This window comes from Osmerus mordax, chromosome 28 (assembly GCF_038355195.1).
Source record: "Osmerus mordax isolate fOsmMor3 chromosome 28, fOsmMor3.pri, whole genome shotgun sequence".
Classification (NCBI taxonomy): Eukaryota; Metazoa; Chordata; class Actinopteri; order Osmeriformes; family Osmeridae; genus Osmerus; species Osmerus mordax.
In genome coordinates this window covers 2,456,401-2,482,347 of record NC_090077.1, presented here as the reverse complement: position 1 = coordinate 2,482,347, position 25,947 = coordinate 2,456,401, and the positions used below count along the sequence as shown (strand labels likewise).

The window sequence follows — 25,947 nt, the reverse complement described above, 5'->3', positions numbered from 1 at the left end:
GACCTCGGTGGAACGACTAAAAGAAAATACAAATGCTTAATGCCTTTTCTAGGAACAAACCAAACCCCTGACACTAATGACACATTTAATCGTGTCTGTTCGTCGTTCCAATTTCGGACTTGAACTCTGCCTTACGTAAGAGCAATCTGCCACCAGATGTGGTAAAGGTGCCCAGGGACGGGGCCCGCTCCCGGGCATGTGAGCGTGACGCCCCCCCCCTGGACAGGGCTCAGCCCGGCATGAACGGCAGAAACATCCTCCTGACGGCTGGCCCGGCGCTTGGCTGGACTGTGTGTGAACGTTTTAGTGAGCGGCCACACTCATCCGGAGGTGTGAAGGATGACCCCTCGGTGCCCACCAGCCCTCCCCCCCCCCACACCCTCCACACACTACCACACCCCTGGTTGTCACCCTCATCCCCACGCCCAGCCCCCTCCTCCTCCTCCTCCTCCTCCTCCTCCCCTCCCGGGGCTGGAGCTGATCGACAGGCAGCCCGGCCTCAATCCCGTCTAACCTGCGGAGCGTTTCAGGAGAGAAAACCAGGCCTGGCGTGGCGCCACCTTGGGTGAGCGAGCGACAGGACGTGTCCCGCGCACATGAAGGCGTCGCAGAGTGCAGCTCCTCTGCTGCCCCGCGGCACCGCCGCCTCAACGCTCTCTGCTTCTGCAGGAGACAGATACTGTCTCTCCAGTCTGGCTGGAATTAAGATGCACATGTGATGGATGGGGGAGAGGGGAAAATAAAAGAGAGAGACACAGACACAGAGAGACACAGACAGAGAGAGAGAGATATAGAGACAGAAAGAGATAGAGAGAGAGAGAGAGAGAGAGAGAGAGAGAGAGAGAGAGAGAGAGAGAGAGGAGAGAGAGAGAGAGAGAGAGAGAGAGACAGACAGACAGACAGACAGAGACGGAGTGAGAGAGAGAGAGAGAGAGAGAGAGAGAGAGAGAGAGAGAGAGAGAGAGAGAGAGAGAGAGAGAGAGAGAGAGAGAGAGAGAATTACAGAACAATGGCTTAATTTAGACTTGTGGGTAAAAAGTGAAGTGACGGCAAGACACAGATGAAAGGCATCACCCTCCCGTCCCTGGAGAGCCGGGAGAAACGCTCTGCTCTTCAGAAGACTGCACTGTATAACGTGTGTGTGTGTGTGTGTGTGTGTGTAGGACAACACGTCTAATAACTGGGTTAAAGAGAGGACCTTCATCCTGTCTGTCTCCAGCCCTCCCTCCCTCTTCCTGTTTCTCTCTGTCTCGTACTCCTCCCCTCCCTCCTCCCTTCCCCTTCTCCCTCTCCCCCTCCCTCCACGCCTCCCTCTCTCTGCCCTTTGCCTCGCGTCGCTCCCCTCCTCCTCCACTTGCATTGCTCACTCTTTCCATACAGCGATTGCATCTGACAGTGCTTATATAATGGGTTTACAGCCCTCTATGCTCCGAGAGGGAATTACTGGCGTTCATGAATATTTCCCTGCGAGCTCACAGTCGCTGTGTCTGTGTGTGTGTGTTTTCTTTGCCGACTCCCTGTATTGGTGTATCTGTTTGCCATTCGCCGGCGCGCCGCCTCCCAGAGCAGGAGGAAGAGCTGTGCAGCATGGCAGGAACATCTTCCCATCAGCAGCTCTACACTGGGAAACAGCTCTCTCTCTTTCTCTCTCTCTCTTTCTCTCCATCCCTCTCTCTCTCTCTCTCTCTCCATCCATCTCTCCCTCTCTCTCTCTCTCTGACGGTTTCATCCTCACCATCCTTTGAAATCTAGGTCAGCTCCATTATTTATTAATTGCTGTTTCACAACTGCTTCGTACTCCCACTGTTTCATCTTGTGTTGCTTGCTTCTAAAACACACACACACACACGCACAAGAATCCCCTTCCTCATGGTGTGGGGATGTGGTCTAATAATACCCTGCCTTGCCCAGGGGAAACTCAGCCACTCAGCAAGACACACACACACACACACACACACACACAGAGAGAGAGAGGCAGCGGAGGGTGTGGTCTCTGTCCTTGCTGCTGCCCCCCAGGCTGACAGGGCACACTATCACAGTTAGACAGTGCAGGCTCTCGCCTCTGAGTCAGTGTCTCTGCCTGGCCTCGCGCACACAAACGGACATCTATGACGTTCGTGGACCATCCTTCAGGAGAACGGTCCATAGGTCCTGACACACTGTAAGAGCCAGTGTTTAGAAGAGGTTTTGTATCGAGCACACAAACCTTTTGTACATTTCTGAGGGACCTGAAGTCTATAGACAACTACAATTTTTTTTATAAATTAGATAGATTGTAGTCATCCTATCTTTTGTTTGATATGACCATGGGAAAACGTAATGATCCCTCCAACTGACTTCACAGATGACTGAATGATCATGTCACCAACACAATGACCAATCAAGAGAGGTGTTGTCCAGGACTCCACACAACAAGCATCTTCCCATATGGAAACATCCACCCACCCACCCAGCCAGCCACCCAGCCAGCCAGCCAGCCACCCACCCCAGCCACCCAGCCAGCCAGCCACCCACCCAGCCAGCCAGCCCAGCCAGCCAGCCAGCCAGCCACCCACCCAGCCACCCAGCCAGCCAGCCACCCAGGTCACCTCTGCAGGAGAAAGTCTCTCTACTCAAACCAGCAATTAAAACCCAGGACACAAATCAAAGCAGCCGCCATTTCAGCCAGCAGTTAAACCCTGACCTTTGACACGTTATCACTCCCAGCAAACCTCCACAGTCACTCCCAAATCAAAGTCCCCTAGGAAGCTGCCAATAACCAGCGTGGCGGAGGGGAGGAGGAGAGGAGGGGGAAGGTAAAGACATCAGACCCGAGGGTGTGGGGGTGATGCTCACTGACCTTTGCCATGTCCTCCCCTCCCCCGAGGGGGAGGGGATGGCGGTGTGCAGAGTGCCTTAGGAGGGCTTCGGGGCCCATCTCCAGGCGGGGGCGCTTCATCTCCGCGTACTCCACCTCCGACTGGTTGCCGGGGTCCTGCTGGTAGATGTGCTCGTACCGGATGTGCTGCTCCTGGCCTCTGCATGGGGGGGGGGGGGGGGGGGGGGGGGGGGAGGGGGGGGGGGGAGAGAGCAAGAACAGCAGGACAGGTCAACACGCTGGGCTGGGAGCGTTGGGGCCCCTGGCTACTTCCCCAACACCCCCCCCCCCCCCCCCCCCCCCATACAGTAGAAGGTTCTTCTTCGCACCTCCGCGTGCTGCGACAAGAAGGGGCGAACATTCATCACCAGAGCAGATAGCGCCTGAGAGAAGACTTGACATTTAGACAGGTGTTCCCGCTCAAAGGGCCGGGGTGTGCAGTCTAAACAAGAGCTGAGAGCGACACACTCGATGATTACGTACTGCCGCGTGAATTATTAGGACTACTAGGTTTTTGTGCTCGTCTTAATAAGACGCGTTTAAACCCATCCAAATTTAGCAGGAAGATACAAAACTATAGGCCTAGCTAGGCCCTTCCAATGCTAAATCGAACATCGAGGCCCAGTTTCTCAGACGTGGATTAAGCCTAGTCCTAAAGTAGGAGTAGGATTTACCCACAAAAACAAAGCATAGTCGATTCAAACAGCAACCCAAACCTTTACGTATCAAGACCTAGTTATAAGGGGATATAAAGGATAAATGTTGTAAGTGAGCCTATACATATTAAGAGCTGGAAATGGATGATCTGCCAGCAGACAGGAATGTATCACAGAGGTCAAACACAACCCACAACACAAACAATGCCAAGTCTTGGCAACGCTCATTCACTTCATTGATTACAGTGTAACATAGTTTTGAACTGATACGCTTCGACAGAGAACAAAGTCCTCTTCGCGCTGCGCTGTCCCACCGTCAATAGGCCCACCCTGACACCAAAACAACAGAGTCTGGAAGCCCTCACAGCACCCCCCCTCCCTCTTCTACCCCTCCTCCCACCCCCTCTCTCTCTCTACCCCAGTAGAGTACCCCAGAGCCAGAGCAGCTGTGGGTGGGCTGGAATGCAAACAATTACAGGACCACAGCTATGGATGGGAAAGAGGGGGGGGGGGGGTTGGGGTGTAACGTGATAGGTCATGATCAGCTGCCTGTGAGGCGCTGGACCGAACCACCCCAGGCATCCAGAGAGTCCACCTCAGGGCTCCTATAGAAATATCCTCCCAGATCCAGATCATACAGACCCAGAGGGCCTCACCAGAGGCCAGGGCCTCACCAGAGGCTGGGCGTGCGTAGGGGGGCGTCCAGGCTGAGCGTGAGATCACCTGGGTGAGGGCAGGGTTCCCAGAGCTGGGAACATTTAAGCAGACGCTCTTATCCGGAGCGACTTACAGTAAGTACAGGGACATTCCCCCCCAGTAACAAGTAGGGTGAAGTGCCTTGCCCAAGGACACAGCGTCAATTTGCACGGCCCAGAATCGAACCGGCAACCTTCTTATTGGTAGCCTGATTCCCTAACCGCTCAGCCACCTGACCCCCATGGGAACAGAGCTGGGTGTGAGGACGCCTATCCTCTCCCAGCCCCCGGCGCTGGGGGGGGGGGGGGGCAGTGACATAACTGTAGTGGCTTCTAAGCGAAGAGAAGAGAGCTGGGGGAAACACAACCATAATTGCTGGTCCGGAGCCACAATGGCCGACCGTGTGGTTTAGTTCCGTGCCAGCGTGCCCGGAGCACTGCTCTGCCCTGCTGTTCGCCAGCGGTGGCGGGCGGGGTGTAATTACCGGACACTCTATATGTGACGTGGTGGGAGCCAGTGGAGGTGGGCTAGGTCTAATTACTGAGACCCTGTCTGACGTCCCCTCCCCAGAGGCCGGGGGGGGGGGGGGGGGGCGTGGGGAGCTGACACATGAGCATTATGCAATGCTGAATCTGCATGCGAGGAGAGTCTCGCCTTGACACGGGTGGAGATGAACTGTGGACGTTCTCCTGTGTAATTGCTTAAACAGCGTTGCGAACACCCAGATGGTGTGTGAAGGCCGCCCACCCCAACCTCCTCTCTCTCCCCCCCCTCTCTCTCTCTCTCCCTCTCTCTCTCCCTCTCTCCCCCCCCTCTCTCTCTCCCTCTCTCTCTCTCTCCCTCCCTCTCTCCCTCTCTCTCTCCCTCTCCCTCTCCCTCTCCCCTTCTCTCTCTCGTGTGTACACGAACGCAGTCCGACACGCACATGCAGTCTTCCTCCAATTTACACAGAGACTTGCCACTTACATAATCACATCAGAAAGCTCTCTTATTGGGCTCCCTCCTTCCCCCAAGCTTATGCATGAAACCTAATCTGATCCCTGGGGAAGATGTGTCAGGAGTGGGTTAGGGGAAGAGAGGTGCGGGTCTTGGGGAGAGGGTGCTGGGTAGAGCAGAGGTGGTCTGGTGACACGATACAATAAAAGCTCCATTAGTCGCATGTTGGCTCGGGCCCCGTCGTGAGCAGAGAACCGATCTTGCGTGCCGATGGCGCCGTGTTATCCAGCACTGCGCCGCTCGCCCTGCTTCCAGTGTCTCTCCACCATCCTCTAGAGGAGCCCAGTCGTCCAGGCAGCCGTGAGGGCTGGGGCTGGGGTAGAGAGGGTTGGGGCTGGGGTAGAGAGGGTTGGGGCTGGGGTAGAGAGGGTTGGGGCTGGGGTAGAGAGGGTTGGGGCTGGGGTAGAGAGGGTTGGGGCTGGGGTAGAGAGGGTTGGGGCTGGGGTAGAGAGGGTTGGGGCTGGGGTAGGGAGGGTTGGGGCTGGGGTAGGGAGGGTTGGGGCTGGGGTAGGGAGGGTTGGGGCTGGGGTAGAGAGGGTTGGGGCTGGGGTAGAGAGGGTTGAGGCTGGGGTAGGGAGGGTTGGGGCTGGTGTAGAGAGGGCTAGGAGACTCCCTTCGCTTCCTGCGATGTTACCCGAACCCAACAGGAGGACACAATGAAATCCTGATGGCTAACCAAAAGCACGCCGTGGAAGGGAGTTTTCAGAAGAGAAGTTCTGGAAATCAGTGTGGACTGTCATGCGCTGAGAATGCGCTTTGAGGAGGCACATCAGAGCACGATGCAGAGTCAGCTCGCTGACTGAAAGCAGATGGCTTCAGGTCTGTCGGAGAGAGCTCACACCCTCGGACACCTTCCTGCAGTTTGTCCCACAGTCGCTCCAACTCTCCCCGAACAGAGAGATCACTCCGGCTCAAACTCTCGTCTAACGATCCTGATGCGTCTCTCTCCGTGAGCGTGGCGAGGCAGACACAGAGTGGCAAATATCGCGCCTGAAACCGGCCAAGTACAATCGAATCCAGAGACGTGTGGAATCTCTCGTGCTGATGTGGCGCAGAGGCAGTACATTTACATTTAGCAGACGTTCTTATCCAGAGCGACTTACAGTAAGTACAGGGACATTCCCCTGAGGCAAGTAGGGTGAAGTGTCTTGCCCAAGGGCACCACATCATTTTGCACGGCCGGGAATCGAACCGGCAACCTTCTGATTAATAGCCCGACTCCCTAACCGCTCAGCCATCTAACCCCAAGAAGCCGTAATCCTCTCTGTTAGATCCTAGATCCGTATAGACGCACCAACAACCTTGCGCTGCTAAACCCACGCACGCCACCATATGGCGTCTGCCTACGTGCCCCTGGAGCAATCCGGGCGTTAGCATGACTCACTCAATATCAGGGTGGGCGGTGGAGGGACATGCAGTTCGACATCAGCCCGCCGATTTAAGCCAATGGGACGACAGGGAATCCAAACGGATAGGACACAAGATCCCCGTCGACGAGTTGAGCGAAGGAAGAGAGCGTGGTGGCGGATAGTGAATTTGATAGGGATTAGCTTGACCCCGGTCACCCCTGGCAACAGGGGTCAACGAGGCTAACCGTCTTGTCAGCCGTCGCCATTTTCATCCCGGCCCTGCCTTCCAAGAGCTCCCTGGTATCCAGTTACCGCCTGCCTCTTGAGGAAACAGTCGAAACTCTTGAAATTCATTTCAGTTCACTTTTTACTCCCCCTGCCTTGTTTAACACATGAAAGAATGTTTGCCGTGCCAATCAACTGGCGGGAAAGGAAGGGAAGAAGACTGTGTGCTGGAGCATCCACAGTGTGCCATGCAAAATTCATAGAATTTACATTAATCATTCATAAGCACTCAACCTCAGAGAAAGCATGCCTATATAAATAAAACAGCACTTTGGTAGGTACAAGATCTGCGTCTCCAGGGAGGGACAGTTCATACAAAGCTGTGCCTGTCTCGCTGGCCATGTGCTGAACATGGCAGAGACACATTCCAGCCCTTCATCCCCGAGCGCTGGGACACCGGATGACAAAGGCAGGGCTGAGGAAACCGCCGTTTCTCATTTGAATCAGAGGGGGGGGGGGGTTTGTTTTTTCAGGATGCCAAAATAACACGTTACTAGACTCAAATCCTGTACTCGACCTGTGGTTTCAGGTGACCTGGGGTTAATTAAGTAGCTGCTTAAAGAGAGTAGAGCTGCATGTGTGTGTGTACATGTGTGTGTACGTGTGTGTGTGCACGTGTGTGTGTGTGTGTCTCACCTCTCATTCCCTGGCTGGAACTCTGACAGCAGAGAAGGCCTGCGACGGTGTGGCTGGGCCAGGTGTGAGCTGTAGTCCCTCACATGAGGGTGGTAGTCCACCAGGCCCACCTCCTGAAACACACAGTCACGTTCATGAGCACAGCCGTGCAGCTAAAACACGGCACCAGGCCTCACGTCCTTGAGACACAAATCCAGTGGGTATACCTCCCTCTAAAATACTAAAGTGTTCCATCTGTGATGCACCAATTTTTTTTATTCTATAATATTATGCTTTTCAATACATTGTAATTTTGCCACCGTACCCCCTCCTGAAATTTCTGCTGAACAAACACCGCAGACTGCAAATATGATGTCCTTATCAGAAACCTAGAAGTATTTCCACACCGCTGAGATGATCTCCCTTTGCCGGGTAGCGCTCTGATAATGGCTAGATCGCACGAGAATGAAATCTGGGCACTGAGGGGCTCTTTCTCTTTACGAAATGCCGGTGCATTGCTAGTATCCACCTACGCCTGGAACCCCCTGGAATGCCTGCAACAGGGAAAACCGACAAAAGACTGAGGTAGCCTCTGCATTGTTTATATAGAAACTCTCAACACAGGACCCAACAAAGGAAGCTTGGACACTAGATGTTACGGGTCAGCTCCCAGGGCCCTGGCAGTACTTCCTTCTCCGATCCACCTTCTCTAGGCCCCTGGATAATTGGGAGAAGAGGGTGGACATAATAGAGGAGCCCTTCCCAGACGACTCCCGACAAAAGGGGCAACATGAACTTTTAACTCGGTCGTCTAACAAAGGTGCAGAGCTGTGTGCACAACACTGTAGCCCAGGAATGTTACTGTCGGAAAAACACTACCGCAGGCCTCTGGGGGGGTCAAGCCCGCTCCGCTGGTGCAGAGTAATGCTCTGTTGACAAAACCTCCCCTGACCTCTGGATGCCTGGGTTACAGCCACGGTTCGAAGCGGTGCTAGCTGGCTTGAAGCGGCGGTATAAATCTCTTTGCACTGACTGACTGGCTGTCCGCTTGGCCCAGGCCCTCGCCGAGGCGGAGCAGCCTTACCGTGTGTGCCCGGGCCAGCTGCAGGGGGAGGGAGGCGGGGTTGGGCAGGTGGCGGGTGTCCACGGCCCTCCGGCCCTGGGGCACCGACTGGGGGTGCGAGGACATGCTGGGGGCGGCCGCTTCCTCTACAGACAGGAAGTGGGTGGGGCTGCAGAGGAAGGAGCGTGCATCATGGGCTGTGTCTCGTAGCCAGCGGCCTGTTGGAGGAAGAGGGAGAAGAAGAAGAAGAAAGCACAGATGAGACTCGGGTCAAAGTCACTTTAAAGCAAGCTCTCTACGAACCAGTTTTATCCGGAGCTGGGCTCGTGTAAGACTATGGTGCGTAGAGCGCTAGACACGGATATCGTATTCGTAGGGGCCAATCAACAGGAACATCTTGCATTGTGTTTGGCAGGGATACAATGCTGCTTTGCATGGGCCAGCTTCACTGCACCAAAGTGTGTGTGTGTGTGTGTGTGTGTGTGTGTGTGTGTGCGTGTGTGTATCCCCCGGATATAATAGTGTCAGCACCTCTCTGTCCCTGCAGCTGTTAGCTTAGCTATCGCTCCCGCTAGAGGAGTCAAGACACCCCGCACCTGCTCAGCCTCGGCCGGATCTTCCTCCCCCCCTCCCCCTCCCATCTCGGATACACACTCACACACACCCTCTGTTCCTCATACAGGCACTCTCCGGACAGCTAACTGGAGCACCTAGCCAGTCTGATAATGAGAGATGCCCAGGGCTTTAACAGGGATCTCCAGGCGCCATAAATAATTCTATGATATGTTGAGACGTGGATGATCTTCCGACGCTAATGAAGTTTGAACTCCAAGGACATTGGACCAAACGGCAGTGTGTGCACTTCTACTAGGAATTAGACTCATATGCATGTTTCAACATGAAGTAGTGGAGGCAGGCCCATCTGGTTTTCCAACACCCCCACAGTCCCCTTGGAATTAGCCGAGGGATGAGATGGCATATCCTTCACACTCGTGAAGAAGTTATTATAAAAAAGCAAGTGGGACTAGAGAGGCCTAATCCTCTTACAGTTTCACACTGATTACAAATTGGTGGTAGAGAATGTATGGTTGAAATGTGAGGAGGAGACTTGGTGTAGAATACAGAAGATGGGAGGAGCCTGTTTGCTGTAAGAGCGGTGCACCAATACCCTCTTATTTAAGGACGATACGAGTACCAATATTTTGTTTGCAATACGAAAGTATTGGCTGATGACATGTACAGATATGAGTATCTTTGGGGAGGGGGGGAGGGGTTTCTGTTGAGTTTCGAATCATTATTCGAAACTGAAATGTTTCTCCAAAAAAGCAAGTAGGCCACCTACAAAGCATTACGTCTAACTGACAACAACCATAGCTTGTCTAGCTTGGCGGGGCAAACGCGAGGGGAAATATTTCCCAGCGATTTCTTCTCTTTCGCACATAAATCGCTTTCGTGTCTCATTAACAGCTTGAGAATCTGTGCTGAACACCAGCGCGCGGAGCTGAGAGACATTAGCGGAGCTGTGGAAGCCATAGAAGGGAGTCGGACTGCCTTGCTACCCCGATACTCTCGGGGCATCAGCTCTCCTGTAATTAGCTCCGCTGGTATCACAGCAAGTTCACAGGCTGCGTCGTTATACGTCAGTTTACTCGGAATTGGAAGCGTTAAATTGCGATGCCAATACCAAATACAACTGTTCAATTGTCCGATATGATTGATGCGGTGGGCAGAGTTGTTGGAGCTCAGACTGTGAACTCACAACGCAGCATTGATTACAACAGGGATAAGTTTGTGGCTCTGCAAAGGAAGATGGAGGACATGGAGACCTTCCTGAAGGGTGGACGTGAAAATTGAGTTGCGGCTACTCGTCAAAACAACTACCCCAATCTTATCCACTTTCGGCCCCGTAACCAGCACAGGCTTTGGCCAAGGCCGTCGCTGGAGAGCGCTGAAGCGAGACTATCTTGCTCCTCCCTCCCCCCCCCACCGACATCTGTGGCTTGGTCTCTGCCCGGGTCATGACCAAGGATGTCTCCTGGCCAACACAATCTGCATAGGGAGAATCGGACTGATTGTGGCCTAGGTCGAGGGCGCCAACCCAGACCTACTCACACATTAACTTTCACCTACTACAGATATCACCACCCCCCCACCCCCATCCAACGCCTTCGCCTGCTTGTTTCCCCAGGGTGGCTGGCGGGTCTGTGTCCAGCGCCTACCATGGCTGCAGGTCCAGATGCTGCTTGTCTACCCCCCCCCCCCCCACTCCCCGTTGCAAGTCACGTGTTTTTGTAAATATTATTGTGCTTATGTGCTGAGGTTTTTGTCTGTTCCCACACTGTACTCCTCTAGGAGCATTGTCTGGGTGTTGCCTTTTTCTCTCCTCCTCTCTCCTCATGTTATGCTGTAACTTTCTAGTTGGCGCCGAAAATGGCTGCCTAGGTAGGCTCTCCTGCCAAAGTAAATTCCTTGTCTGTGCAAACTTTCATGGCGAATAAAAACCCATTCTGATTCTGATTCTGTTCACCATGCTGTGTCGGCCCGATACGAGTGCCAACAAGTAGTGCTGAAGCATCTGTACAATAACGGAGGGATCAAGAACTTACAAACGCAAAACAAGACACGCGGAAGAACAGTTTGATTTCACTCCAAGGTCAAACTCTGAACTCAAACGCCTGGAAACCCTAACGGCCACCTCTCCCTCCCTTCAACCCATCCACCAGATAGAATCGCTGTGGAACCTTGGCACCATTTTGCGACGGAATGTTGAAAGGCGAGGAGGATTAGGCTGCTTCTGACTGAGCACACATTCACAGTGATATTCCACTAAACTGTGTTTTGATAGTAGTGGGTACGCCTGCTCTCCTTGCATGTGGCCAGGATCAACCCCCTGCCAAAACAGGCATTAGGACACTTGCCATTTCCCTGGGCCTCTCAGGAATGATGACCCTGAAGCTCTCGTAGCTCAGGTTTCACCGTTGTGTGTGTGTGTTTGTGTGTGTGTGTGTGTGTGTGTGTGTGTGTGTGTGTGTGTGTGTGTGTGTGTTTGTGTGTGTGTGTGTGTGTGTGTGTGTTTGTGTGTGTGTGTGTGGCACACATGGAGAGCCGGAGAGGGCAGCAACGGTAATATAGGCCAACAACATGACACTGTGCAGACTGGGCCTGTGCTAGGAGCAGCTTGAGCTCTCTCTCACATGCCTGTACCCTCCAGAGGGACGGGACACAGGCCAACAACACTCCCCAGTACAACTGAAGACTGAGGCACACACACACACTCGTCCATCCTGAGAGGCAATTCACCTATTTCCAGAGCTGTCGCAAATCTTCCAAATAGTACGGGGAGGAATATCGTCAGCGAGTAGATTCTATGCACGCAGAAGGAGAGACAGGCCAGGAGTCTCTTTCACTACCAAAACAGTAGATGAAATAGTAGAGACACAGCGTGAGAGGAGTAACCCTAGACAACGAGGCCATCTTCATCTGCTTTCTCTCCGTTCTCTCTAGGTTTTCCTTGGCTCCGTTTGGCAACACAACGAGCGGCAGGATCTGACCTTCCTTCCTGTCTCTTCGTCAGACGCACAAAGTGCTATTTTATTTCACAGTTAAGCAAAAAAAAAAACCCCGGCGTTGTGAAAGCCTCGGGGCTGGTCGTCCTGCCGGGGAGGAACAGAGGAGCACTGAGAGACGCCATAACACAGGCACACTGGGCCTCTCACCAACCCACCATGGATGGGAGTGTCTTGCTGATTTTACCCATGCAGCCCACCCACCCACACACGCACACGCTAACAATTCCAACATCAGTGATGATGTTCAAAAACTGCCCACAAACAATGATCTTTATGGGAGTTTAATAAAACCAAATCCCATATTGGGGGGGCCATAATTTAAGGTTCAAACGGCGCTTGGATGAACCTGATGTGAAACACAAGAAGGAAAACATCTCGGCTACACCACACAGGCGTTGTGTAAGAAACAGCTCAACAAGGAGCAGAAGGAGGCCAAGAAGACAAAGAGGGTGAGATAAGCTTTCCTCCTCCGAGGCCTCCCTTTGATAAACCCCCAGAGCGCCCCTGAGCACGAGAGAGAGAGAGAGAGAGAGAGGGAGGGAGAGTTAGCAAACGAGAGAACAAAAAATAAAGCGATCCAGAGAGGAAAAGAGCGAACGAAATGGAGGGAGAGAAATACAAAGAAAAGGAGAGAGAAACCGAGAAAAGAGCAACAGAGTGAGAAGACAAAAGAGGAAAACAGGTTTAAAGTGAGTCACAAGACCTTCAGAGAAAGAGAGAGAGAGAGAAAAAAAACAATGAATCAAGCCGAGTAAGCCAATACAATGAAAGAGCTTTGACATAAACAGAGAGGCGATCGAGGCCTTCCAGACAGGAGGCTAAACACATGCACTGGCAACGCTACAGACACCCACAGGCAAACCGCTGGCTCACTGCCAACGCTGCGAATGAACTCACTCACCCTACTCCTTTACTCTAGCTCTCCCCACTACCTCTGTTCCTCTGCCTCTCCCCACTCACTCTGTTCCTCTGCCTCTCCCCACTACCTCTGCCTCTCCCCACTCACTCTGTTCCTCTGCCTCTCCCCACTACCTCTGCCTCTCCACACTACCTCTACCTCTCCCCGCTGGCTCTGCCTCTCCCCGCTGGCTCTGCCTCCCCCCACTACCTCTGCGCTCTGCCTCTCCCACGCTACCCCAGCTCCACTCTGAAGCCACAGTGAGCCAAGGACTCTACTGTAGCCGATATTTCCTCTTCCCCCATCTCCATTTTAGGGACGATTCAGAGTAAATACCAAGCAGCGCTCAGCTATCACAGCACACACACCGCCAGCTCTCAGAGGCTGCTAAGACGACTAGCGGTGCATCCCATTACCCATGCTGCCATTCTATTTAGCATGCTAGATTCCACACGTACATAGTCTGGTGGTATGCGTATTGTGAAGTTACGCACAGTAGGAGTACGATCGTAAAACAATGACTGGAAGACTTCCTAAAGGGAGTGTCAATCACATCGTGTGTGACTAAATCAGTCAAGCTCTCTCAAAGAAAAACATGATAAGTTTGAGGCTTTGACAATCTTTTTGTCACAGTGCCAGCTTTTGAATGTGAAAGCCCACTTCTATAGGATCCCTGTGAGGACAGTACTGTCAACAGGAAGTGGTCGTATCGTGCCTGCTCTTGCTCTGTATCGGACAGATAAACGGGCTCTCCACTCCGATGTCATCGTGGTGAGAAGGCCGATGAGTGAACACAACCGGGCCTCAGTTGTGGGTATGGTAACAGCTTTGGAAGTGTGTAGCAGAGGTTAGGATGGTGGAGGGGGGAGGGGAGGTGGTGCTTGGACTCGGAGACCAGGAATGTGGCACCCTGTCAGCTCTCATAAGGATTTATCTTCTCTGGATCCTCATTACCAAAGAGCCCTGGCAAAGGCGTCTCGCTCCCCCCCCCCCCCCCTCTCTCTCTCTCTCTCTCTCTCTCTCCAGTCTCAAACGAAAAGGCCCCACAAAGCACACATTGTGACACACACACACACACACCCTCTCCACTTCAAACATCACTTTACAGTATCAGTTATGCCTTCTGAATCCTAAACGATGAGGTCAAAGCGCTGACTACATTTACAAGAAACAGCACATCCACATTTTACCTGTCATCTTGTTGCTGTTGGAGGTTCAGCCATACCACGACACCTTGATTCACATGTTTAGTTTCATGCTGTATACTACAGCCAGCCCATTTAATAGCTTCACGACAAAGAAAACATTAAGCCACCTCCTCCAAAGCCACACCTTTTCTTTAATTCTTTCCACAGCTGGTTACTGGCAGTGTTCAGAGAACTAAAGGCCGAAAGCCCAATAAGGAATTGACTTGCAGATCCAGTTAGCTGGGCGCTCTCAGACTCTCTCTCCTTCCATCTCTCTCTCTCCCTCCCTCCCTCCCTCCCTCCCTCCCTCCCTCCCTCCCTCCCTCCCTCCCTCCCTCCCTCCCTCCCTCCCTCCCTCCCTCCCTCTCTCCCTCTCTCCCTCTCTCCCTCTCTCCCTCTCTCCCTCTCTCCCTCCCTCCCTCCCTCCCTCCCTCTCTCCCTCGCCTTTGACGTGAAAACAAAGCCATGCAATTAATCTATTGAAGCCTCAGAACTGGGGCCCCTAGAGGTGCCCTGAGGTCAGAGAGCAGGAGGAAGGTCAATCTCGATGGTAAAAGCACTGGGCCTAAAACAGACACCATGGAAACACAAAACCATTCGAAGTGGACCATTTGTTTTTTAGCAAATGAATCTGGCATAGTTGTGGAGCTAAGACTTTGAACACTGTATGGTCTATCACTTATAGTCTAGTACAGGCCTCGAGTCTCTCATAAGCTTGACGGCATTTCTATGTGGGAGAGGCCTACGATGTTTATAAATCCCTATTCTTTGTTTCAGCAAAGCTATTCCTCCAAGCCAACTTCACGAGGGAAGATGCCAAGAGCCAGCTAATCAGAACCACAGTGGAGAGAGAGAGAGAGAGAGAGAGAGAGAGAGAGAGAGAGAGAGAGAGAGAGAGAGAGAGAGAGAGAGAGAGAGAGAGAGAGAGAGAGAGAGAGAGAGAGAGAGAGAGAGAGAGAGGAAACAGTGTTAGCACCATATCCAGTAATAAAAGGCCTGGCAGCTGGAGAATGGAAACTCCTCTGCATTTACAGTAGGTTAGCGTCGGGAAGGGAACAGCACAAACCGCTCAGCTCTCCTCCCCCAATAGCCCTGCTGGGCATTAAGCTCTCTTCCTCTGAACAACATCAAACAAGGGGATCCAACGGAAAGGGTTTGTGTGTAGAATCTAACCAATCAAAATAAGGCAGAGGTGTGTCGTATTCAGCGGTAGAAGAGTAACATCCTGCAGGTGCAGAGCTCTGTTTGACGTTAGTGGCCTGGTGCGATGTTTTGCGTACAAAAAATCAAGACTTTGTTGTTGTCAATGTTAATTTGGGGAAACAAATGACATCTTAAAATTACCAACAGTAACTTTATTATAGCAGCCTATGCTTCGCCATGCCAATTGAGCCCAAAGCTGAGTTCTGTAAAATAATATTATCAAAAAACAAAGTAACACAAAGAAAACAAATCTGGAACTGTGAACATTGCAGAGAAACACAGTTGACCAGACATTTGTACAGCCCCATCAAAAGGCTTTCATTAAGCCAGATTCTCTTCCAATTTTCAAAGCATTCCATGCATCATAGCCTGTGCACCGTTTTGAATAATAATAAAAATGTGGGCAGTGGGCAGCGATTGGCCATCATCACACGCAGGCTAACGAAAATAACCAAAGGCTTTCCTCAATATTAGCTGGCCTGCAGCCAGACCCCTTTCAGTCAGCCTGCCCCCTCCAAAAAAGAACAACTTTCACATTATGAAAGGAATGCCAAAAATCCTTAAATCCAATAATCATTTGCAGACCTGGCATATTATAAATGTCAAATAATGAGGTCTTATCGGCCAACTAGGCGAGAAACTAAATCAATGACTGATGAGTGGAGAGGAAATGAAGCCGTTATGTCAGGTATTAAATAGAAGCTCTGGAGACAAAATGGGTGAGGTAATGATTGAGTGCGTCTGCTAGCTTGCGACACACGTACGCACCCCCAAAATCCATTTCACATCACGAACCAGAGTTTAACACGGCGTCGTTGGAAGAAGGCCTGAAGCGGGTCAGTCGACACAGGCAGCACCATTTTAAGCTCAACAACAACTAGATTAGTTACTTACAAAACCTGCAGCACACCTACTCAGGCTAACCTCTCCTCAACTTTCAGAAAGGATATGAACCTTGCATCAAACCACAACACAAACAACCATCGTCAGGAGAAGCTGCCAGAAACTAGTCAACACCCACACACTAATGACACGCTAATCAGGGAGTCAGGTGGTTGAGCGGTGAGGGAATCGGGCTAGTAATCCGAAGGTTGCCAGTTTGATTCCCGGTCATGCCAACTGACGTTGTGTCCTTGGGCAAGGCACTTCACCCTACTTGCCTCGGGGGAATGTCCCTGCACTTACTGTAAGTTGCTCTGGATAAGAGCGTCTGCTAAATGACTAAATGTAAATGTAAAATGTAATGACACGGCCACAACCTGTCTGACAAAGAGCTTTAGAGACACTTCCCTAAACCACAGGACGTGACACCTCACATTAGACAGCATGATACAATCCAATCGTACCTTTACCCTACCGCAAGCCTCAGAGGTCGTGCATGCTAGCTCGCACAAAACAGTTCACTCAGCAGTGTTAAACTGATTAAACATCGGGTCAATGACTTCAGAGTCCTTGTAGGTGAAGGTCCCTTTAATAGAAGGTTTTGTCCCGTACAGAATGTGGGCTTGTAAACACGTTCAATGCTACAGAAACAGGAGATGAACTATTGGCCTCTTTTAAGTCCTGACTCCTTTACACCTGCGCAAAATTGGTTTAAACTCCGTGGAGAGATTCTGATCAAAGTGGCGTTCTATCTAAATGAATCGTATAGCATAATCGGGATAGGATGTCCCAAACAAATGATGAGAGATAACAGTGAAAGGCTAGCCGCTCCCTCCAGATGTGGTTCCAGTTACTCCTGCAGCTGCATCTAGGTTCTGGAGCCCAGGCAGAGCGCATATTAGATTTCCTGCCTGTTCCCGCGCTTCCGCCACACCAGCCTGAGCTAGCCACTCTGGGTTACATAAGACCCTCCTCCCCCCTCCCCCCTCCTGGCTCCCAGGCCCAGACTTGGAGGTATTATGGTAGGGTCCAGAGCCGAGGCATTCACACTTGGCCTCAACAGCCCCGTAACCATGGAGGCGCAGGCATTCCACCAAAACACACTGGTGTAGTCAAGAGCTAGCGCTCTCCTCGCACACCCACACACAGCCACTCTGACGGTCCTCTCTCAACGCAAGCGCCGCAACAGCTCCACTGGGACGCCACGGTAATAGCGCCACCCATCTAGACGGGTATACAAAGCCAGAGGCTTGGACCTCAAAGCTCCCTCTTCAATCCTCCAGAACAGGAGGGGGACGCCCTGACATGAAGCCCTAAGGGGAAGGGGTATAAGACCGAGAAGAGCTCTTGCTTTCCCCTCTCCCAGACTGATCTGGTTCTTCTTCACTTATCCATTATTCAGCAGTTTTTGGAAACAGCTACAGCCCCTCTCTGGGTGTCTGGGTTTGCTGCCGACGGCAACCGTACGAGAGCCGCATTTATGTGTGTCGTGTGGGGGTGTTGTCGCGCACAGCGCTAAATATAGGCTTACACAAACAATGAATGAAACGCAATTTGCATGCAACCCAGCACAGATCATAATCTGTCACTGAACCTGTAAATACCTTTTACTGTTACGCTGTCACCTGATCCCCTAGGTAAACCTACACCTCGTCCCTTCACAGACCAATACATTCACACCAGACACTGAAAAACAAACTGTCCCTTCACACACACACACACACACACACACACTTAGGAGAAACTCCAGACCATTAGCATTCAGACAGGCTTCCCAGTCAAGCTAATCACAAGGTTAAATATATCTCCACCCCCAGCTCGAGCCTTCACACAAACAAGAGTAATGTCCTAAAATGTTGTCATGTGTGTTGCGTAACAGAGTCAAGTGAATCACTTACCGCACAGCCATTTCTAATCTCTGTTAATCCTCTGTGTGTGTGTGTGTGTGTGTGTGTGTGTGTGTGTGTGTGTGTGTGTGTGTGTGTGTGTGTGTGTGTGTGTGTGTGTGTGTGTGTGTGTGTGTGTGTGTGTGTGTGTGTTTCTCCCGCTGTATGTTTTTATGGGAGTGACTGACTGACCATACAGCACAGTCAGTCATGGTACAAAACTATCAGAAAATGTCTCCCTGGTTGATTAGGATTGTCCTTCAACAAGCACAACGGTTAAAAAAAAAAAAAAAAAACATAATAAATTCCTTCGAAATGACTAATGACTAATTATAGGGTAGGGAAAAACAAGATCCATATGTGCAGTACGGCAAGGACCACGCCTTGACAAACAAAGGTCAACAACACCAAAAGGTTAGAACAGAGAACTGAAATTGACAACCGTTTATTTGAGGCCACCCAACACCCACATCACACGGCAACCTCCGACACTCGAGCCAGAGAGGAACCCGACACTAGCGTCGTGGTCTGCTGCACACAATCACGCTCCGAACAAAGACTTTATCCACTCGTGTCTGTCGCGATCGCATGGCACTACAACAGGAAACTGTGTGGTGGAAGATAAGGGGAGCTTCTACACCCCTCGTACTACACGAGGAAATGGTTTCTACAGCCTTTTGTTTTCATTGAGCCAGAGACAGTTGCAACGGGAAAGAGGGGGGGGTTCAAATCATCTTAATGTCTGCAGTCCGGCCTACTTTCAGCACTTGAGAAAACGTTGAGTAAAGGTTTAAACAACATGTTCGGCATGTGATTGAATGCTTTTAGGCCAGGGTTTTCGGGAGTCATTCCTCCATTGCCGTAAAAGCTGTGACTGACATGTTTTTACCCCCTCATCCTTTACACTGCTTCTCTCTAATCAGTGCAGGCTATAGTTCAGTATTGATCTCTTGTGGGATCCGGGGAGGACAGACAAGACGGGATGGGGAGCAACTTGTGACATCTGCCCCATATCTGCATCCTAGGAAGCGCCTCCATTTTTATTCATGTCTATTGGGGACCAGCTGAAGGCCTCGACCCCCCAGACAAAAGCAGCCCTTTGGCCGGTGAGTTCTAATGAAACCTCTCCATAAATCCTAGTCTAGGCCTGGTGAGCCCCGCATAGTGACAGGGTTAGGATCAGTCTCGCCGCCAGACCCCATTAACCCCTGGGCCCCCCTGGGCTCCCCAGCCCCCCTATCTCCCCCTTTTGTGTAACGAGTTCCACAACTGTGTCCTAAACATGCTGGAGACTGTTATGAAGCACGTGTGTGTGAGTGTGTGTGTGTGTGTGTGTGTGTGTGTGTGTGTGTGTGTGTGTGTGTGTGTGTGTGTGTGTGTGTGTGTGAGTGTGTGGTGTGCACTTTCCAGTCAGACAGTCACTACCTGTTAAAAAAAACCCTATTCATCTCGTTATCTAAGAAGTTACAGCCTACAGGACATAATCTAAATTAATCAATTGAACGGCTTCTTAAACTAGGTGTCACTCAAGGAAGATTTTCAATTAGGAGGCAGTGACACAAAAAAACTGGCGCCACAGAATGAGCATTGTGTTTATATTACTAGAGCCTTTGTTCGTGTGTCGACGGATACTGTGTTCTGTTGCTGATGGAAAATGTGTGAAAAAGGTGTGTGTGAACTTCAAGGCTCATAGCACAGGAGTAGAATATAGAACAGTGGACGAGTGTGTCTGATCAAATGTGACTTTTGCGAAGGGGAAAATGAGTGGCATTTGAAGATAAGGTCAGATAGATATAGGCCACGTGACTGCAATATCATCTCAAAGAAAACATTACATTTCACAGACGGTGTGAGCATGGATGGACCAGCTATTCACACATTAGGTGAGAGGCCTTTGCGAAGCTGTAATGAAGCATCAAATCTACTCATGAGCAGGTCTATTTCCATTGAGCACCAGCTAGATATCTGCACTACATCAAGCCAGGTAACGTCAGGGCGTCTAATTTAATGCCACTTTCATTTTGAGCCACATTAGAAGCATCTCTCTGTACCAGCTGCACTCGATCATGACACACTGTCTGACATTTTGAGTCAACCATAACATTCTCCTTGCACGAAATCTACAGTACCAGGTGCAGTCAACTAGGAATCTGACAAGCAAGAAATGCCAGACAGCTGTTTTTACTGAGCAGGAAGAGTGAATAGAAAGAATAAGGTTGGAAGGCAGTTCCATGGCAACAGTTTCATATTTCCGCCCGAGTTGTGCATGTCACAATGCACCAAAAAAATAATAACATACACCAAACTAGCATGGTATTCTATTTAAAATTCTTGAAAATATGGTTGGGTTCAATAAATGTGAGCAGATTCTGAAGCTTCGCAGATCTAACATTTGTTAAGTAGGGTGCTAAATCTTAGTCTGTGATTCATCCAAGTCAAATACCCCCCAAAAAATGAGCAGACACCAGCAACAGAAAGCCAGTCACTATTTGAAACAAAGTCAGGAAAGTCTAATGGACTGGTAAGTGGAATAATGTGTTCTCCATTCAGAGGAAGAGCAGAACCTCCCAGGCCACTGGCAGCAGACCCGACACAGAGCACTGCTTGGGAAGCATTGTCTGACCTGCTGTGACATGAGGAACTTACTGTAAAGTTTACAGTATAAACTAACATCCCCACCCCTCTCTCTCTCTCTCTCTCTCCACCTCTTTCTCTTTTCTAAACAATTGCACCGCTATTTAAGGAACAGTTCGACAGCATTTTCTCTTCACACACTAAGCACATTCCAGTGGTGAACTTGTTTTAGATTCTGCGGTGTTGCGCAGAATCCCCCCCACCCCCACCCACACACACGCCCCGCCCCACTCCACTATAAGCAACAGTTTAGGTGATTTATGACGTGGACTCAGAGAAGGTGCAGACTATTCCCTTCTCAATCACAGTGATCTCAAGATTCCCTTCCACCCCCGGTTTTGAAAACGAGGATGACTATTCAAACGGAAGACTATTCATACCAACCATCCAGTATTTCAGAACTGCCGCCGGTTTTGTAAGCGGGACTGGGACCACACAGAGCACAGGGAAATCGCTCCCATTCCGTGCTCTGTCAAACTCCATTCACAGCAGCCTAATAAGAAGGATAAAACACAAGTGAGCCTTTAGTCTGAATGACTCGAGGACTCGGTGACCCAAGGACTTAGTAGAGGCTCCACCACCTCATGCCACACCACAATCAGCAGCAGATTTGGTGATCTTAATCCTTACTTGGACCAGCAGATCCTATTCAATAGAGGAGAGGGACTGGACTTCAGGGTGGGATTTCAAACAACGCATTCGTGCACAGGGCAGTCCAATACAGTAAATCTGTCACCCCTGATGAGACACCGTCTTGGTCCTGAAAGCTGTTATGCAGCAAGAATGCAGAAACAGATCTGTTTGACGCTGTGCCCAGGCACAGACCAACCCAAGTAACACTACAACAACCATTTCCAGAGACCCATTTTTTTACTGATAAATCACTGTGGGGAGCTGTGGTTAATAACCACCAGCATTGCAGGGTATTTAAATAATATCTGAATGACATTTGCAGCTCATTACCCTCAAGCATCTTACTGTAATTAAAGAAAGGGAAGAGTTGTGACATTTAATACCACTACCGAAAGCCTTGGCTTGACCTTATTAACACAGGCCTGAACTCATAAGCGATATAAAAAAATAAATCATGCACGATTGAATGCTCTTTTTTTATTATGTTGATACATTAGCTTCATCCTCACTGTTGGGGTCCTATTCAATAGGCGGTGGGATTGCATCTGATCGATCTAAGATTCTGATTTATGTCTACTGCTTTGGAGCGAACGGGATGACTTAATCTAGGCGCTTAAGTGTAATAACTAAAATCTTAAATAATGTATGTCTGAATCTGTCAAACAATGTTACGGATATGGATGTCATTCACGTAAAAAAAAAATTGTTATACAACAGTCATATACCGACAGTTTTGTAGTAACACATTTATTGTTCCAGATAAAATATCTGTTAGGAGTGTTTGTATAGCAAACGGTATTGTCTATACTTGAGTCAGGCGATGTTTGCCAAACAACAGCACACCAGTCCAAGCACGCGTTAGCAAGTTGGATCGAGCCAAAAAGCGATAGTAAGGAGGGGTGACACAACAACATCGTCGTCAATCACGGGTCCTGAGTCTCCACGCATTTGACTACATTTAACGTCTTATTTAAGGGGGTGACTATATTTGCCCGAGTCTACTGACCATCCTAAAATATAAAATAACATGTATGCAACTACGAAAACGACTGTCGTTAGACAGCTAGTGTTGTATTACGGATACTCGTTTTATCATGCAACGGCTTTGAAAAGTCATGTGACCTACCCAAACCGGCAGAGCAGAATGCCGTCAAGGGTATATCAGAGCTCCCGTTGCATGGCCGGTAAACAAAGTATGTTGTTATATTGCCAGATATATCAATGTCTCATACTGCTAAATAATGGAAAAAATACAAATGTACGATACAACTACATAATCGAATAGACATTTCGCAGTGAAGGTCATTATTAATTTTCAGCGATAACAGAACCATGACTCATACCTTTGATTGGTGACTGGCTACTCTGACTTGGAACTTTGACTTGACAATAGTGGCTATGCTTATTTGAGTGGCAATGAATCGAACGTCTCTCCATAGCATTAAGACAGCTAATCGAATGCCGTCTGCGGAAAGCCTTAGTTCCACCGCGGGACAACATATGACTTCAAACAAGTGTATCTAATGTAACAGTTAGCCTACTTTGCTACAATGAGGTAGCTTTAGCGATTGTCGCTAACACTAGCAGTGTTAGCTGCTAACACTGTCTCGATCTCGGCTTAGAGCTATCTATTTAGCTGGCTACACGTGACAGGTATTCGTTCGCGAGACTGATTTGTTATTTAACTATGTAGGTGCAGGTATTCATGTTAGCGTACTAGCTATCATTCTTAATGCAATTCATAGCTTGTCAGCTAGCGAGAAACTAGCTCGCTATCCACCCAGCACAATGTTCGGTACGTTACGCTCAGCCTAGACCGAAAAGCTAGCTAACAAATGATATCCCATACGTTAGCTTGATACCTAGCTAACCCTAGCCACAGGGAAAGAAACCATAAGATACGGCGGTGTTCTCTTACTGTAGCGTACGTTCCAGTCCTTATAAGTTTCGTCGATAAACTAATTTCCTCTTTTCAAACAAGTTTCCTTTTCCAGGAGTAATCCACATGAAATAGGAGTTTTCGTAGTCGTTGGTTCCACTCGAGCCAAATGTCGTGTCTATTCCAAGAGAGCTCAGTGGTCCTCTGTACTCCCTGAGAGAATGGTGCTGAAACGCCTCTCTAGATTCGTCTTTCAATAGGGCGCATGTTCTCCAGCTCTCACTCAAGTGAACTCATTCTCAAGCAAAGAAGCATAGTAGCCCAAAGTGAAGTAGACTATTCTACAATACAAACACGAAAGACGATATAAATCCAGAATCAATTAAATTGACTAAATTCTCAAAATGGGATTGTACAGGTATTAAAATAGCCTACAATTTTGGTAAACCTCTCAGGTTTATATTCTTCCTATCAGTCTGAATGGCCAACTTCAGTGGCCTCCTACATTAGTGAAAAGTAAATGATAATCTTTCACTTACCCTTCTTTATCTTGTCCAAAGTCAACAGGAAGTTTTAAAGGTATATACAGTTGGTCGGCATGTCAAAAGACAGAGATGTGAGAACACCTTTCGTAAGACTGGGCCTTTAAAAAGGTATACGCTTTTGAATATTGATGTTCAACACACACTCTTCTTTCTCTGTCTCGCTCTCTTTTACGCCTCGCTCTCTCTCCGACACACACACAAAGCACTCTTCATGTGTGTGTTCATCCTGGCATGTGCAGATTCCAGGGGTCGTTCTTTGTACTGTGACACTCCGGGAAGTGGTCGCCTGTGCTGTTTGATGTCCAGTGAGGGAACAAGCTGAGAATACAGTGACTTTACATTGAAGAATAGTCTTTTGGAAATCATAGCATCCCATGTGGTGCGCTTAGCAGGTGACATTGGAAAGGCCAGTGCCCTGCTAATGGTCTGAAACATTTACCCTCTCATGCACACCTACTTAAACCCCCACCACAACACAAATAAATAGCAGTTCCCATTCAGCTGATAAATCTCTCGAGATGGAATGAAGTAATGTCAGACTTCCACACTAAAAGAAAGACATTTTCCTTACAGATCCTTTCCTCACTAATGGGCGCAGCCAAGTTTCATTTTCATATGAAGTCATTACTATGAAATGTGCATTACATTGTTCTACCATACTCAGCATTGTGACACTAGAGGAAGGTTTCTCTCTCACTACATTTCAGCTGTAGCCTGCTCCATGATGTCAGATGGGATTGTTTTCCTTTCCTGTGTTTTCCTTTCTGCTCTGTGGTTTGGGAGACCCCCCTTCCTCCCTCCTCCATAAACACCAGCATAACCACCATCTCTCCATCTACCCGTCACAAAGCAGGAAAGAGAGCTGTTTACTTCAGCTGGGCTTTCTGGACTCTGGCGTGTGTCAGAGTAATCTATCCCCCATCTTTGCCATGCCCAATTAGTCAGCTCAGTGATAAAGGAGAAGTGTTTTCACCCGTTTTGATACCGCAGCTGGTCTTCATCTGGACGAAGAATCCTCCATTGTGTTGCTCTTGAGACTAAACCTGAAACGGTGTCGTCCATAGCTTCTTGTGAGTTCTGTACGCCAATGGCGACTGCAGTTGGAGAACTGTTTGGAAAACTTTATAGCGTGCAGAGTAAACGCATTCTTTGGGGGGAGAAAGCAGATTTTATTCGAGCGTTCGATTCTCAAATTATTAAGGGCATCCACTTCTGAGCACGACACGACTGAACCACCCGATAGGCAATTATTTACTAACTCAAAGAAATGATAAAGAAAAGGAAGATGAAATGTGGTGGATGAAAGACTGGAGCATGGAGGTGCACCCTGATTGGAAGAGAAGACTGAGTCTCAGCAGATACAGTGACAGCAGGGGTTCACTAGATTAATGGAGCCCCCCACCAGTGAAGAACCAGCTTTGATTTCATATTGTTTCATGACTAAAAGTCCCCAAAATGAACACAAGTCTGCATCACTGCTTTGGAATACAAACACTTGAGTGGATAAAGGTAAACTGATTAGCATGAAAACATAATTTATTTTAGTATAGGTTCATGTGCATAGGAAGACAGTTGTCGTTCACAATGGTACCTAATATTTTGTTGACATGGCACATCCAAAGTATTAAATTGTTGGTTACATTTAAGGAAATATCACATTTCATAGAGCACAAGGTTTTCCAATCAAAAAAGTAATAGGGTTTTAAATATAGGTAACGGATCCTTTGGGGTGTCTCTATATTTAGTGTGAGAATAATTATATGCCAGGTTATTCCTTGAACTGATGTATATCTAAGGCACAGACATAATTCATTCTGACAGTTCTGTTATCTAATATAGTACAGACTGGACGAGGGTCAAGTCAAACTTCCTAAAATAATTATTTCTTCATATGGTGTAAGCCTGTTTGAAGTATTATATTTGTATTTTATCCAGTGAAGAATTGAATACAGAAAAAACGTTTATTTACTTAAAAACAAAATGTGTTTCCTTCCTTGAAAGACAGATAACAATGAATCCTGCAACTGCAAGACTGCACAAACTGGTCTCCTTTACACAGAATACCACAACAAAGAAGATCTGTGAGAGAGAGAGGGAGAGAGAGAGAGGGAGAG

The 25,947-nt window shown here is 49.3% G+C and overlaps 1 protein-coding gene across 1 annotated transcript; it reads right to left on the bottom strand.

Moving 5' to 3' along the window:
• Positions 1 to 2,129: 2,129 nt before the first annotated feature.
• Positions 2,130 to 23,479, bottom strand: LOC136937822 (nuclear receptor corepressor 2-like). The gene is made up of 5 exons (XM_067230939.1): positions 23,328 to 23,479; positions 8,539 to 8,735; positions 7,476 to 7,588; positions 2,840 to 3,017; positions 2,130 to 2,159 (listed from the first exon to the last, which is right to left on the bottom strand). The coding sequence occupies exons 2-5, from the start codon at positions 8,641 to 8,643 to the stop codon at positions 2,130 to 2,132; spliced, it is 426 nt and encodes a 141-aa protein (XP_067087040.1). The 5' UTR covers positions 8,644 to 8,735; positions 23,328 to 23,479.
• Between the last annotated feature and the right edge of the window lie 2,468 nt (positions 23,480 to 25,947).

Coding starts and splice junctions, on each gene's coding strand:
- LOC136937822 (XM_067230939.1), bottom strand. CDS start 8,643: ATGTCCTCGCACCCCCAGTCGGTGCCCCAGGGCCGGAGGGCCGTGGAC. Junction 3,018..7,475: donor TTCCAGCCAGGGAATGAGAG/GTGAGACACACA, acceptor CCCCCCATGCAG/AGGCCAGGAGCAGCACATCC. Junction 2,160..2,839: donor GAGGGGAGGACATGGCAAAG/GTCAGTGAGCAT, acceptor TGGCTCTTACAG/TGTGTCAGGACCTATGGACC.